The sequence below is a fragment of the Poecilia mexicana genome, unplaced genomic scaffold (assembly GCF_051168715.1).
Source record: "Poecilia mexicana isolate PSO_F unplaced genomic scaffold, ASM5116871v1 scaffold_12, whole genome shotgun sequence".
NCBI lineage: Eukaryota > Metazoa > Chordata > Actinopteri > Cyprinodontiformes > Poeciliidae > Poecilia > Poecilia mexicana.
The window spans coordinates 1,082,850-1,099,059 of record NW_028263381.1 but is presented as its reverse complement, the minus strand read 5'-3'; the positions used below and the strand labels follow the sequence as shown (position 1 = coordinate 1,099,059).

Here is a 16,210-nt window from a genome sequence, read left to right as displayed (position 1 = left end):
GTTTGAACCAGCAACCCACCGGTTACAGGCTGAACTCCTACCTACTGAGCCACTGTTATCCAGGGTAGGAAGACAGGATGGGCACAAGTGGCAATGATGTTGGTGTGGGGGGGTGGAGGGCCACCTGGTGTACATGAGCTCACATTTGATGGTGATGACAGGCCAATATTCAGGGGAGCAAAGCTCTGATCAAAAGTCCTCCAAACCTTTTAGTGGGTGTTTTGAACCAGAACATGATGGAGCTGAAAACATCTGGAGTTGTCATGGATACCAGTCATGTTGTTCTGCTTGTTTGTTTGGTCCTTCTGGTTTCTATTCAGGAATTTTATCTCCATCTGAACACACACAGCCCAAACAGAGTTTCCCCCCTTTTGTCTGAAATGAAGAGGTCACTCTGTCGCCTCTTGTCTGAGGTTGTAACGGAGCAGACATGCAGCGGCCACCCCATGCCTCTTCCCCGTCTCTCCCAGGGTAACGGATCTTCACAGACTGGAGCTCTGCCAAACACTGAAGCCTTTTTATAATCCTCTCCTGCCGATATACACAGCTGCTGGTGTGTGTGCAGCATCGGAGCACAATGGTTGTTTCAATGTGCACAAAGTTTTTTTTTCCTCCAGCCTGTCAGACAGGGCTGCAGAGACCCTTGAGGAATGAGATGGAATTCTGGCGTTACACAAGCCGAACCCTCTAAATCAACCGTGAACGTTCGCAGGTCTCAGGTCCATAACCCCCTTTTCCTGCTCCTAATGGTGGAAGTGAAACTGGAGACCCGGGGTGTAGTCATGAATCCAGATGTGCTAATTCTCCCTCTCTTAGCATTTCATACTTGTTGGCTGAGTGGAAAACAAAGAACACTTCTGAGTTTGGGGTAAAGAGGTGGTGTAGCAGAAACTCTGAATGAAGCTACTGTCTGTGGAAACAATTAGATTGGAAGTGAAGTCAGAGGAAGTTACTACTGATAAAACTGCTTTTTATTTGTGAAGGAACTGTGTTTTTATTCAACACAGGCAGGACTGGGAGGGATTTCTGACATCCAGCCATGGAGGAACAGAAAACAAATCACAAAAGCCTATTGTAAAGACAAAGCATTCTGGGATGGGGAGTTCTTACAGCCTGTTAGAATCAGCTGAACTTCTCCATACTTGTCTTTGAGTATCTGAAAAAATGCTATAAAATTTGGCTGTATTATTATTGTAAGATTTTTCCAGTGGCTTGTCTTTTTTCCACGGCCCTGGTAAGAGTTCATGTCTGAGTTGGTCCTTGCAGTCTCCATCTGCTACCTTCAGTCATTTGTTTGGATGTTTGACCAGCTTTGGTCAATACTTAATGCAATTCTCCATTTTACCATCAGTGCATATTTTGGTTTTGCACAGGTCAAAAGAGGAAAACTCTTCTTCACAACAGTAACTAGATATGTTCCTTATTACTTTTCATTTTGCTGTAAACACAACCTCAGCTCCACATTATTAAATCAAGCCAGAATGCTCAAGCTGAATGTGAAAAAATGTTAAGTTCACCTCAAGATTCCATAGCTTCTGAAAACCAGCATGAGAAGTGAGAGCTTGCAGCCAACAGTCTGTTGGAGTGTTGTAAAGGAATTCTGACCCAGTTCATTGAGGTTCTCTTGTGCACATCTCACTCCAGAGTCAGATTTGAGGTAATCTGTCCAATGGCTAAAACTGAACCCAAACTGGGTGCATCTGCAGAGCAATGATCCAAAACACAGCAGCAGCTCTGCAGCAGAACGACTGTAAAACAGGATGGGATGTGAGAAACTGGTATAAGAAGGAATCTCCTCTCCAAGAGGGATCAAGTATATCCTTCCAAACCCCCATCGTTGCATCTAAGCAGTGGAATCATGCAGCGGGCTTCCTTTAACTGGTCCTGCATTTTCAATTCCTATTTGCTGAGTAGAGATAATTGATGTGATAAAACCTGGTCAGATAGTTTCATGTGTCACTGTTCATCCAAGGCCACATTCATTTCTCTAAACCTTCTGAAGTTGTTCCTGGTTCCTGGTGGGGGTTTAAGCAGCAGCTTTTTTTTTTTTTTACATCTGTGAAGAAAACTGTGGCTGGATGTGAATAAAATGGCCCAGCAGTGAGATCATAGACAGCTGTAGTGAAAGTTTGCTGCTGGAGGAAGACAGCTGGACCAGCCTCTGACCGTCCCCCACCCCCTGGCCGGTCATGGGCTCTAACTCTGGGATTGCTTTTTCTCTTCCAGATCTAAGGATCACTACAGAATCTGTGCAGTTGAAAGCTGCACAGTGGACTGTTTCCCACCGTGGTGATGCTGATGCCAGAGCCAGGGAAAACAGATTTTCGTTACCAATGGCAACAAGTTTCATTTTGACGTTATGTTCAGGCAACAAGTTTGGCTGTTCTAGTCAACTGTCAGCTGCAGCTGTAGTTAAAGGAAATAACTCTAAAAGCTGTTTCACACTTTCATTAAAGACATGCTGATGCTCATCCAGTGAATCATCAAATGCGCCTGCTTTGCCTGGCTGAGTCAGTTGTTCACTCCTGCTTTGTGCTTTCCTTAACTAACATTGAATTTCATGCAATGTCCTCAATTTTTGTCAATCCCTTTATACCAACGGGAAGAAAATCCCAAATGGCCAGATTAAAAGGCAGAGCAACAGAAGTTTGTCCTAATGAAGACTGCAGCTTGCTGATGCTTTAGCATCATGTTCAGAAACTCAAAAAGAAACAAATTAGAAAATCCTGCTGCGAAGGACAAGAAAACAAATATATACAATTATCAAATGATGGAATCAATGTCCAGGTTTGAAATTGCAGTAGAAAGTAGCTCTGGCATTAAGAGTTGCCACAGTTCAACTGGTTGGTATTTGGGTATTTAATCGGTACCATGTGCAGAGAAGGTGCTTCTTTATAAAGTACTGAAGTTAAAAGGAACAAAGAGGAAACATAACACTTATCTAAAGTCTTGAGGGATTTAACAAAAATTTGTTTATAAAGATCTTCAGTATAGAAGTAAACTAAATTAGTTGTGCCCCGCATCTTGGACCTTTTAGTCCACTTCTCATTGCATTATTGTAATTGCAATCCTCCACCCTGCCCCCTCTCCCCTTTTTAATTCATAAATTAAAGCTTTAACGTTGACACCCTTTTTATCCAAGGCAGCTCTATCTACAGAACCAGTCACAAGGTAAGGTAATTTTATGTATATAGCACATTTTCAGATAAATTACAAAATGCAAAACAAAAAGGTCCAAATGTTCATTTACCTCTAAGTTTCAGCCTCGATAATGATTTGAGGTAAGAACAAATAGAGACTAACAGACTGAGGATTCTTTGTGTTGTGATGAATGGTCCTCTTAACTCCTGAGCGGTGAATCTCTGTAGCTCCTCCAGATTTAGCATCGCTGGCTTCTCTGATCAACATTGTCCTTCATCCAGCATACTTTGGTGGGTTTCCAGCTGTCACACCCTGTTCCCACCACTAGGTGGAGTGAGCAGAGCTCTGGAAGACCCTCAGTTAGAACCCGAGCTGCTGGGTTCACTGTCTCCATGATGCTGTTTGCTCTAGCAAACCTATGAGGCCATCAGAGACCAGCTGCATTTATACTGAGTTTATACACACTGGACGCAATTGTGATTAAACAAGAAATAAATCTTTCCACTTCACAATTATTCTCTAATTTGTGTTGGTCTGACATAAAATACATTAATATTGTTGCAATGTGACAAAATGTGTTGTGATCACTTCTAGAAAGGCACAGAATGCACAAGCTCATCTCACTATATCCATCCATCCATCCATCCATCCATTTTCTTCCACTTCATCCGGGGTCGGGTCGCGGGGGCAGCAGCTTCAGAAGGGAGGTCCAGACTTCCCTCTCCCCAGCCACTTGTTCCAGCTCCTCCGGGGGAACCCCAAGGCGTTCCCAGGCCAGCTGAGAAACATAGTTCCTCCAGCGTGTCCTGGGTCTTCCTCGGGGCCTCCTCCCAGTGGGACGTGCCCGGAACACCTCACCAGGGAGGCGTCCAGGAGGCATCCTGACCAGATGCCCGAGCCACCTCAACTGGTTCCTCTCGATGTGAAGGACAGCAGCTCTACTCTGAGTCCCTCCTGGATGACCGAGCTTCTCACCCTATCTCTAAGGGAGAGACCAGACACTCTAGAGGGAAACATTTCAGCTGCTTGTATCAGTGGCCTCATTTGTTCAGTCATGACCCAAAGCTCATGACCATAGATGAAGGTGGGAACGTAGATCATCTGGTAAATTGAGAGCTTCGCTTTTTGACTCCGCTCTCCCTTCACAACAGACCGGTACAGCGCCCGCTTCACTGCAGACACAATGCACCAATCCACCTGTCGATCTCCAGCTCTATTTTTTCCTCATTCGTGAACAAGATCCCGAGATACTTAAACTCCTTCAATAGGGGCAGGACACCCCCCACCCCCCAGCCCTGGAGAAGGCACTCTACCCTTTTCCGGCTCAAGACCATGGCCTCTGATTTGGAGGCACTGACCCTCATCCCGGTCGCTTCACACTCGGCTGCAAACCGCTCCAGTGAGAGCTGCAGACCACATCATCCGCAAAAAGCATCTCGCTATATGTTAATTCTTTTTGCATATTTAGCTTTTATGAGAGCAGCCTGAGCTGAAATTCATCCGAATGATCCTGAAACAGGAGGATATTTCTCCACTCAGGGAGCTCTTGCAGCAGTTTATAAAGCACAGAGCAGAGTTTGTATGACCTAATATTTTAATAAGAAAACCTAAGATTAAAAAAACCCTATGAAAAACAGGCCAAGAGTTGAATGTAGCATTGAGACGTTGTGTTTCAGAGAAGCTGCTGTGGTGGCAGGTCTGCAGGCAGGGTCAGCAGCTCGTCCACTTCCTCCTGCAGAGCTGCAGCCTTCTCATTCAGGAGCATCTGGAAGACAGAAACGCATCATCTGACAGACACAGCCAGGTTACCATCACAGCTTCACACAGCACCCTGTTGCTGTCCTAGCTTACAGAGCTGAGGCTGACGTTGAAGCAGAGGGCCTCTGCTCCAGACTGAGCAGCCTCAGCCTGGCTCCACAGGGACCCTCACCTTGGCTGAGGCCACCATCAGGTTGGCCTGCTTCTGGTACAGGTGCTCCAGTGTTCTGCAGAGGACGGCAGGGTCGGCGTTGGCCAGGTGGCTCAGCGTCCTGTAGCCAGCGTTGTACAGCTGCTTTGCTCTGAACTGCACAGAAGGAGAACGTCAGCAAAGCGCCTCTAGGTAAAGCCGTGGCAGAACGGCGCGGGCCTCCAAAGACAGCAGCTGGTCCTGACCTCCAAAACTCCGGCCACCTCCATCAGAGGGATGAGCTCGGCCTTCACGCAGTAACTGAGGCGGTGGGTCAGCTCCAGCAGCAGAGCTTTAAATGGCCACAACTCCTCCAGCTCCTGAACGCATCACCAAGACAAATGTTAAACAAATGATGTGCTAGCATGCTAGCTGTGGCAGTGAGGCGGTGGTACCTCAGTGAAGTGCAGCACGCAGCAGCAGAAGGCTGAGGCGGAGCTGAGCAGAGTCTGAACAAAGCCTCTGGTGAGCTGGAAGCGGTCGGCCACGGCCCACACGTCAGTGTCCCTCAGCAGGGAGAAGAGGACCAGAGCCAGGTACATCCGCTTCACTGCCACCAGATCCACGCTCTGCAACGCAGACAGGCAGCCAACACAGCTACACACCATTCCTCTGTGCAAAGCACTCATTTTGGATAAAGATTCACAGTTAGGCTCAGGTCTTTACTTTGACTTGGACACTGTAACGTGATCCAAACTTTACCTCTCTCATATTTTTGAAAAAAGTTTGTTACTTCCACTGTTCCTAGTTGATTACAGAGGTCCTGTATTCTTTTCCACAATGACTCATAAAAATAAAAAAATTATATCAAATATCAATGGACTCCAGACACTGCCCTGAGGTGCCCCATTTTCTACAGGATACACCAGAATATCCTGCTCCTTTTCCTAATGACTACTCCTAACATTCTGTCAGGAAAGCAGATGATTAAACTCAAATAATCCAACAATTACAACCTCATTAATTATCTGTACTTTTCTAAGTCAGACTACAGACTTCAGATCGAGTCCATGGTGTTTCCATCACTTCACTGAGAAGTTAAAGCAGTGTGTCTGTAACCACACATTTCAGATCGACCTCTTCCTTTTCTTTAAATGGGTCAAATTATTGCTTGTTTTTATTCTGTTGGTACCTTTGACAATATCCCTATTTCTATTATACAACCTATGATCCATAATAAGTGAACCATTGATTATTTACCCCAGAATTTCATCACCAACCTTCTTCCAGGAGTAGTTTGATGAGAATTCTGAATTCAAGCAAATCCACTGGATCTTCTGAAATATCCTCATCATTTCAGGATCATTTCCTAACACTCTTTCCCTGGAAGCTTATCTGAACTATGACATTATGTGAGCATCATTTAAACAAATCTGACAGCTGTTGTCTTCCCATTAACTAACACTATCATGTGATATTTTTAGATCCCTCCAATGCTGCTGCTCATCCCCAGGCCTCCCTCTCTCCCTACTCACAGGCTTTGCTTAAACCACCTGCTCCTGCTCTGACATCATGGACCCCCAGGGGCCTCACATCATTCACCATCCTCAGTTCAGTGCATGGTAACATGTTGACCCCCGTTACCTTCTTGACCGTCTGTCCTGCAGCCTTCCGGGCCACGAAGCTCTCTGGGACTCCAACAGCAGCAAACATCTTCTGCTCTGAAGCAGACAGCAAGGTGAACTGCAGACAGGAAGCAGCAGTCGCTCAGCAGGAAGCACTGAGGCCGGCTGCTGAGCGACATCTGATGGAGGCTGGCTGGCTACCTGTCTGAAGTAAACCATCCAGTCAGGGTTGCACTGAGGGACCAGATCATAGGGGGTCACCAGGTAGACCAGGTGCAGGTGGCTGCTCAGCTGCAGCCCCTCCAGACCTTTCAACAGGTCTTTGTACAGAACAGAGCAGTAGGACAGATCCACTGAGCCTGCAGGACAACGACACACATCAGATGATGGTCCACCTGGCTGGTGTGTGTATCTAAGCGCCCCTCAGAGTGTGCTGATGCAGGCAGAACGGTTTTCTGATGACCAGGTCTGGTTTACCTTTGTACGCTGCCCTGCCCAGTCTGGTGACCTGCAGCGATGGGGAGTGTGTTGCTGTGATGGTGATGAGCTCCTTCTCCTGCAGCGTGGCTACGCAGCGCTGGACGGTGTCCCACAGGCTGCGCTCCACACACAGCTGCTGCTGCTGCACAAACAGCAGCGTCCTATGCAGGAACTGCTCCACCTGCTGCAGCGACGAGGAGATCTGCAGCAACACCACACAGTTCACAAACACACCATGAACCTCAGCCTCAACCTCTTCCTCTTTTCTAAGGAACGCAGAAATCCAAACTGGAAAACAGGTCAAAATATAGAATAAGAAGCAAGAAAGTCTTAAATGGAGATAAAGTCATCAGAACTTCATTGCCAACATCTCTGGGTGTATGTCTGGTTAGAGATGGAACTTTGTGTTCTGGATCTGTTGCTCACATGCAGACACCCATCTTCCTGACATTAAGACTACAGCTGATGAGAAACACAAACAGACCTTAGAAGAAAAATGAAAAGACAGAACTGCACCAAGGTGATTTTACTGTGTGTGTTAAGATGCAGACAAAAAAAGAGAAAAGAAAAGACAGGAAACAAAAGGAGAGACACTTACATTTAATCCAATCAGTGACAGGATCAGACTGAGGATGCCTTTCTCATCGTCCTGCATCAGGTTGCTATAGCAGCTCTCCATGGGGGCACACACCAGCTCTTTGGCCTGAAAATAAAACCACAATTTTGGGTTTTACAGCTCCGCAACCATAAAGAATTTACTGAAGCAACAATACTAAGCATATGAAGGTTCCAGTGCAAGTTGATAGACTTGAAGAGCAGGCGACGCTTCAGCTCTTCCATATTTCCTTACATAAGTTTGAACATGTCTAATAAAAAGCAGTCAGACGTTACCATGCTCCTGTCCTTCTCCTGCAGGATGAGGATGCTCTCCCCGATGGTGTCGATCCCAGCCCGGCCTGCTCTGCCCACCATCTGTTTGTACTGACTCCTCTTCAGGAACTCCGTGGCCACATAAGGGGAGCGCAGGATCACCCTGCAGGAAGACAGCCACAGAAATATTCCTGTTATTGTTTCGTTTAGTTTTGAGTCGCCACTGAAACTACAGTTCACTGAGCCATCCTTCTGCAAGAAAGCAAACATTTCATTCTGAAATACTTTATTCATCCCAAAGGGAAATTAAGTGTTGTAGTTCATATAATCTAAATAAACTCAAGGAATTGCTGTGGATGGTGATGCTGTGGGCAGGAAGGATGCCTGGTAGCAGTCAGTCTCACAACAAATCTGCAGTAGTCTCCGACTAAAGACTGTTGCTGTATGATAGTCTCCTGACTGTTATGACATAGTAATAGCTCAAATTCTGGACAGCAGGGAAAAAATGCCACAGTAACATTTGTTGCTGCCTCCATCAGTTGTTAGGAATATCTGCTAATCCATTTCCTTTGCTTCTTCAGCTCCTCTAGAACTGAAGAAGCAAACCAGGCAGAAACAGGATATGATCCTCCCCATTATGATGGATGGAAGAGACTCTTGTGCGATTTGGGGTCACAGTTCAGGTGTTATTTTTAGATGCATATCAGTGGCTCCCATTTGTAAAACCAATAGACTACGGTTTATTGTCATGGTTACAGATTGCAGCTACTGACCAAAATTTAAAAAACTAAGAACAAAGATCCTTCCTGCTGCATTCAAAACCAGAGGAAATAATTATGACTGTACCGATTGAAGCTTTGTGGCTGATTGACGATTGCTGATATTTAAGAAGTCTGACCTGCCGAAACAATTTTTTTGTCTGATTTGTTGCTAAGCATAGCAAAAACGTTGCTGAGGTAGCACCAGTTTGGTGACTGCAAACATGTAGACATGACCTGGTGACCTAAAATCAGGGCATGTCAGTCAAAACTCTCACTGCAGAGCAGAAGAGGACAGTGTCTAGTTTGTAGATCTTTGTTGAGGTAGATAAGCTCGTTGGATGAGATCGCCTTCACATGAAAACATCAGTTGATCACCATCTACCAACATTAAGGAAATCTGGGCTGATTTACTGCTGAAATCCAGGAATAATTGTCCAAACCAGCAACGCCTCAGCCAAAGGGATGATGAACAGGGCAGAACTAAGGTAGCAGAGCTGCTCCAACCTGCTGCCACTATAACGGCGCTATCCTTGGGAAACACCATGTGAGCCTCTGGACATGAACAGAAAAAGCTGCTTTGGTAACTGTGCTTGTCTGAACATGGAATTAAAACAGAAGAGGTGCAAAGAGCAGCAAGATGAAGCGAGTCAGTTAGAGTGCAGCAGCCCAGGAGGCTGTAGAGGGTTTAAGTAGAGAAGCGAAGCTGATCTGACCTGCGGGCTGGCAGGTTGATTCCTGCTGCCAGGGTAGAGGTGCAGGCCAGGAGGCAGAGCACGCCCCTGGAGTAGGCCTCCTCCACCAGCTTCCTCTCCTCGGCGGTGAGGCCGCTGTGGTGATAGGCCACACCGTAGGGCACGGTCCTCCTCAGCACCGGGCACATGGAGCCGTTCCCACTGGCCTTCAGCTCCTGGAGCAGGACGGCCTTCTCAGCCTCACGGTGCTGCAGAAAGTCTCTGAGGGGAGAAGCAGGAAGTCTGAGCAGCAGCGAGTGGATGCATGGCTGCATGGCACAAACAGGTGGAGCAGTTCACTCACTCCTTTAGATACTTGCAGATCATTCCTGCAACATTCTCACAGTTTTTCTTCGTAGGACAGAAGACCAAACATGAATGCAGAGGGATAACTTCTGTTACCAGGGCAATGATGTGGTCTGGGTCAATCTTCTGCATGGAGCTGGAGTACTGCAGAATGAGAGAGAATCTGGTTTCACCTCGTTACTGACGACCTCACAGCTCTTCTCGTCCTGCTACCTTTGATCTAAAAACTGAGAATCCTTCACGGATGGTTTGTTCTACATCATAGATGATGCTGCTGACTGCCAGTCAGTCACATGGCAGAAATAACTCCTCCATGACAACCCATTCCACACAATCTGATCAATGCCAAACTCACTTTATAGTTGAGCATTCTGGAGAATCTGAAGCAGTTTTCCTCCTTTGGGTCAACTTCATATATGGTGTCATTCAGTTTGACATATTCTTTCAGCTGAACCTGGAAACAGACAGCAGAGTGGAGCTAATGCAGAGACTGCTCGACAGAACCAAACTGACTGTTTCTGTCCATGGAGCCAGCGACAGGATGTTTGTTTATTTTAAGATGATTGTTTTTATATCATTAACAGTGAGAGCAAAGACAGGCTAAGATAGGTTTATAGTTGACATTGAACTAGGTTTTTGGGGTTGGCCTGACCCTGCTGACTGACACTACGACTTACCTGAACCTCCATTTTTTCTAACTTGGATCAGATCGCACATGCTCTATTTGGAACCATTTGGAAGAAGTTCCTGCAGAGCAGCTTCACCTGTATATGATCCCTCCATGAAGGCTCTCTTTTCTGTAAGCACTGCACCAACCTATACATCAAGTATAAAAGCCTCACCGCTTGCTAGGCTTCCACACGCTCAACGTGAAACTCTAAAAGCTCGATTAGAAAGGCTGAGTCGGGCTTCTAGAGGTTCACGTTATCTGGGTTTGTTGACAATTGCTGTTAGTCAGACAGACCAACAGCAAGTTGACTTTAGTCAAACGCACTCATACAATCCTGAGATCTGACGGAGACATTGTTCAGACTCTACACTGTTCACTTACTGGCCTGAAGTCATTTGTGTAATTTTCTGCCCCCAGAAACATCTGCAAGTCCTTGATGTTCCCCAGGGTGGCGCTCATTCCAATAATCTGGGTTGCTTCTGAAAAACAGAAGAGTACTTTAGATTCAATTATTGATTACAATCAGAATCAACTTCATTCATCAAGTTTGTGGGGACAAAAAGAATTTGAATTTAGTCTCCATCAACTGCATTATAATTATGGGGCAGTTATGAAAAAAAAAAAAAAAAAAAAGCAAACAACAATATAAACAAAGAAAAACACACTTGTCGAGTGAGGACTAGGATTAATTAACTTGATCATGTCTGACAGAAGAAGCCACTCACTGCTCATGTACCGAACCTTGGCCAGAGTCATTTCGATCACAGCCCCTCTGCTGCCATCACCCAGCATGTGAAGCTGCAAAAAAACAGGAAAAACCCTGCAGTCAACTTTCTCTGATTCCTTCCTTTCGCCTCAGCTGCCTCTCAACTGAGAAGAGTTTGCACCTCATCAACCACCAGCAGCCCCAGGTGGTTCAGCCTGCTGCTTTCTATCAGCGAGTTGACCAGGCTGTGGGCCTTCTCTATGGTAGCGATGTACAGGGATCTCTTGTTTCTTCTCTTCACCGGTGGAAACTTGCCTTTGCTGCCAGCGTACTCCTCCACCATGAAGTCCAGCTCCAGGCCAAAGGTAGCCAGCCCACGCACCTGGCAAAGCCCGATGGAGATATAAACACAGATTGGGGGAAAAAGAGCAAAAGTCTAAGATGAATCTGACTCCTGTCAAGAGCTTTAATTCTTTAAGCATTTGTCAGATTTTATTACATTAAGAGTTCACTGAAACTAAGAAATCAACTTAAAAGTCACCAGCTCATGTCTTTACTTTTTTTATCTGTGTATACTGGAACTGTGGCAGGTGCCATTTTCACCAGAAATGAGGAGGTGTGTTCAAGTACCTTCTCCTGCACCAGTGATATGTACGGTAAGATGAACAAACAGTCCTTCCTCCTGCACAGCAGCTCTCTGAGGATGAGGATCTCTGCCACCAGGGTCTTCCCTCCGCTGGTAGGAAGAGAGTAAATCAGGTTCCTCCTCTGCTGAACACACTCCAGGTTCAGACACGCCTCCTGCCAGTCTGATGCACAAAAGCAGATCAGCTGATAGATGCTATGTTATTTTGTAAAGTTTGTAGCTAATTGGAGGCATTAAATATAGAGCTCAGTAGCACCCTGAAATCCCTCTTGCAGCTTTTAATAAATATGTTTCTGCTGCAGACTGCTGGAAATGTGAACCTCTACAAGAGTATTTTGAAAAATCAAAGATCTTCATCTGCCTGGCAAAAATGAACCAGAGGGACTGAAAAGTGTCAGTATTTCAGTGATGTATGAGTATGCTACAGTTCCCGTAGTGACTCTCTTGATGAACACTATTCTCACCGTATAACTTCTGGATTCCTCTCAGCTTGTGCATCAGCTCTTTGACCTTGCTAGGGAGTCCAAAGAATGGCCCGAGGTCTGGAGTCTCAGCTGATATGTTTTCCATAGCCTGCATGGCGACACTGATCTCCTCAGAAATAACCGCCTCCTTCAGCAACGCTGTCCGAGACACACCGACAGGAGTCGCTGCGTTCCCCAGCATGGTCTTCTTCAGAAGGTCTGCCACACTCCTCCTTGCCTTGCTGTGTTTCCTGCTTCCATCCTCAGAGTTTGTTTCTCCTGCAGCCTCAGTGTGAGAAGGCGTAGAGGTTTTGTTTTGAACCTGCATCTTGCTTTTCTTTGCCTGATCTTGGATTTGTTCCTGAAACTGCAGCTGACTGGGTGGCAGGTCCTCAAACACCTTGTCCTCCAGCTCATGGAACACCGAGTCAGTGAGTGGGCCCTTGGGGGACTGGGACATGGGGTCTCCAGGAGGCTGCAGAGTCCTGAAACTCTGCAGGTTCTCTGATCGCAGTCTTTCATGTTGTTCTGCTTCCTCCAACTTTGCGAGGATGGAGGTATCCTCCAGGATGCTGTCATATTCACCAAACAGATCTTCACTGTCGCTGCAGTACTGCCACCAAAAGACAAGAAGAGAGGTAAAAATGGCCTTAGAAATGTACAACTTTTAACAAGCAAGTCACCAATGTTATTGAACTGTTGTGCAAACAGAACAAATCTTTGACTTGTTTTTGTCGAGTTTCCATGCTATAACTGGTAGAGTAAATACACGTCCATCCCACAGAACCCCGCGGTACCTCCACAGCTCTATGTTCTGCCATGGTGGTGCTGCTCCTCCTGGAAAGGAGGCATGGCGTTGACCCTGCTTCTCTTCCTCCTCCTCTCCCCTGCTTTCGGACAGGGATCAGGTGAGTCTTAAAAACATTTCGGGATCTCTTCCTCGCGCACACTCGCTTAATTTTGACGTGGAGCCTCCCGCAGCTCATCCCTGACTGGGCCCGGTGTCACTAACGCATCTGAGGCACTCTGGAGCATACACGACAATAAATGTCTGCTTCCGGCCTGTCGGAAAATTAGTTAACATGAACTGAGAACGCTACAACATGCGGTGTAGACAGCTACAGTTAGCTGTAATCACTTCTCACTTTGTTCCCACAACAAACTAAACGGCAATAACATTTTAAAAAAATACCCTTCTAAAAAGTTAAAGGACAGTAACTGGAACTGTGCAGCTATAGCCTGAAAGTATAAATAAAATGCAACAACCGCTCAGCACATTCAAACTGATAACTGCTGACGTCAGAGCGAAACAGACGAAAATCTGTCGTCACTTCCGTTTTCATATGTCCGCTAAAATAACATGTTTCTCTTACAATGATTATTGGAAGAACGGACGGTGTTTTGCCAAACTAATCGTGCTGTTGTTGATGTGTTGATAGACAACCCAGTGGCGTAAACATAGTTAATTAAAGATTAAAAGGTAAATCAAACTTATTTGGGTTGTAACTGGTTAGATTTTGGTGATTAAAAATATTTCGATTTCAATATATTTCCCACTTACTATAGATATTCATTTAAAATGTTTTACAGACACATACAATTTCTCTCTGCAATTTTTTTTTAACACAGGGTGTTTTTTGTTTGAACCTTTGTAACTATGGGGAAGTTTTCTATTTTGTCTTTTTGGATCAGCAAACACGGACCGTTATAAATTAGATCATATATAATCTATCAATCATCGTCATCGATTGATGGAAATTATTGATAAAAAATATATATTAAAAAAGACATACATCCATTATATTTAATGTTAACAAAAAAAGGTTTTTACCTTTATAAATTTTAATTAAAACTGGAAATGTGGTCGCTCGGAACCACAGTGACACTGCCCGCGTTTACCGTCGTCCCGGAGCTTCTTCCTGTCCTGTGTCAGGTCAAAATGTTGTGCGTGAGAGGGCTCCAGAGGCTAAAGGCTATTTTCTATCTCCCTAGGAGCACATGTGAGTATCTGTCAGTCTGAACTGGTTTCCGCGGTGTAAGCTATAAAGCCTGTTTGTTGAAACGGAACATTTGTCAGTGTGAACGGGCTGCTGTTTTCTCTGTGCAGCACACAGGAGCCTCACATCCGCTGAAGTCCTGCCGAAAGATGACGCTGTAAGACACTGGTAGATTGTTATGTGGCTGCAATACGAGTCTGTAATAACGGGATGTCTTTCTGTGTAGCTTCTAAAAGTGGAGAATCTGTCCAGAGAGTCCAAAAAAGGCTGCATGCTCTGCAACGTCACTGTGGACTTTAAAAACATCCAGGTGGGTCAGTGAACGCCTCATGGTTCCAGCTGCAAACAGGAACACACAGCTGGCTCTCAGGCTCCTCCGGAGCACACGTCCTTCATCTAAACCTACATCTCTAAAAACTCTAGCCCTGCCAGAAAATGTGGAATCATAACTTTAGAGGATAATTGGTGTTTAGAAACAGTTCAATTTCTATATCCTGCAGTGTGATAAATGATAGAATCATCCAGTGTTTAGCTCAGCTGGCAGCTTTCATGCCGAGGCTAAAAGTTCCAACCATCCATCCATGTTGCCCTTTCATTAAGTTGACCTGTATTTGCTGAAGGAAGCATTCTTTGCTCAGTGGACAGATTCTCAGTAATCTGGACTGACCTCATCCCTGCACTATCACTATGGAGACCTTCAGCAGTTTTATCCCTCTGATTCTTTTAGATGGCATCAATAAAACCATTATATGTTTAGCCATTATTTATTTAGTTTAGGATTTACAACTCAATCCTGCTTTCATCCAATCATATTCTTTGAAAGGTGTTGATGGTTTCTAGATTGGGCCCATCTGTACATGAATCAGATTGCTTTCACCTAGTTTTGTATAGTTTGCTCACATGGATTCCCATTTCTGTCATCTTGTGTTTGTTCTATTTTTTTCTATTTCCTCTGTTAGAATGTTTCCTTTCTTATTACCTTCCAGTTTGTTTGGATTCAAAGTTTTAAACCTAACTTAATCCATTGGTCACCAGGAATAAAAATAAACCCTCGATACTGTTTGAACTGACGGCTGTCTTATTGAGGCTCTGTTTCCTGTCAGTTTCACATTTCCAACTCTACTTGGATCTTCTGTTAGTAAGAAGATCCAGTGGCTGTACTGTGCTGCAGTAACCTGATCTCCACCTGTCCTCCCTCAGCTTCTGTCTCAGTTCGTCTCTCCTCACACTGGCAGGATCTACGGCCGACACATCACAGGTGAGCTGCGGCTGCTCAGCCTTCTCCAGAGTTGAAGGCTGCTGCCACTCACAGTGTCTCTCTCTGTCCTCCAGGATTATGTGGGAAAAAGCAAAAGGAGATCTCTAAAGCTATAAAGAAGGCTCACTCACTAGGTGAGTTAGACTTCAGCTTCTCCCAGTGTGTTACTGGTGGGTTGGAATAACACACACACAGACATGGTGCCAGCATCTGATGAGGTGGTTGGCAGCAGGAGCAGCTGATGGTTGCGTGTCAGCAGTGTGATGGATCCGGTCTGCTGTGGTGTTCTGATAAAACTCATTCCATGGATTTTCTGATTTAGTTCATATACCCAGAAAGTTTGCTTTACTCACATTGTTTCCTCATTTTGCTGAAGGTCGGGGTTTTTTGTTCACCTGCAGGTTTCATGCCAGTGACACACAAATACCCCGAGTTCATGAAGGATCCCAGGATCTGCAGCATCAAACATCTGGATTAGAGAATCAGCTCCCAGTGTGTAAAGTTAAAAGCTGATTTTGTTTGTATTAAACTTAAAAATGTCCACCATCTCTTCCTGCCTTTCCCCTTTTTGTCCTGCTGAGACATGTGATGGAGAGTGACCCACGTTCTGGTCCTCAGAGGGATGTTTAGTGGTTCTGGACCAATGAGGAGACTGTAGACCATCAAG

At 45.4% G+C, this 16,210-nt stretch overlaps 2 protein-coding genes across 4 annotated transcripts; one reads left to right on the top strand and one right to left on the bottom strand.

Moving 5' to 3' along the window:
• Positions 1–4,717: 4,717 nt before the first annotated feature.
• helq (helicase, POLQ like) lies at positions 4,718–15,997 on the bottom strand. Of its 3 annotated transcripts, none has more exons than XM_088010709.1 (18): positions 15,897–15,997; positions 12,289–12,901; positions 11,809–11,987; positions 11,360–11,560; positions 11,198–11,270; positions 10,854–10,951; positions 10,158–10,256; positions 9,801–9,946; positions 9,479–9,718; positions 8,026–8,167; positions 7,733–7,837; positions 7,132–7,336; positions 6,856–7,013; positions 6,674–6,772; positions 5,485–5,658; positions 5,296–5,409; positions 5,072–5,206; positions 4,718–4,906 (listed from the first exon to the last, which is right to left on the bottom strand). In XM_088010709.1, exons 2-18 carry the CDS (start codon positions 12,746–12,748, stop codon positions 4,814–4,816), a joined length of 2,721 nt encoding a protein of 906 aa, XP_087866835.1. In that variant the 5' UTR covers positions 12,749–12,901; positions 15,897–15,997; the 3' UTR covers positions 4,718–4,813. The 3 variants fall into 3 exon arrangements, with proteins under 3 accessions (XP_087866835.1, XP_087866834.1, XP_014865735.2); XM_088010708.1 differs by lacking the exon at positions 15,897–15,997 and adding an exon at positions 13,014–13,614; XM_015010249.2 differs by lacking the exon at positions 15,897–15,997 and adding an exon at positions 13,086–13,614.
• On the top strand, positions 14,132–16,089 carry mrps18c (mitochondrial ribosomal protein S18C). Its single transcript, XM_015010253.2, has 6 exons — positions 14,132–14,288; positions 14,396–14,442; positions 14,512–14,595; positions 15,486–15,543; positions 15,618–15,677; positions 15,945–16,089. The coding sequence occupies exons 1-6, from the start codon at positions 14,147–14,149 to the stop codon at positions 16,019–16,021; spliced, it is 468 nt and encodes a 155-aa protein (XP_014865739.1). The 5' UTR covers positions 14,132–14,146; the 3' UTR covers positions 16,022–16,089.
• The last annotated feature ends 121 nt before the right edge of the window (positions 16,090–16,210 follow it).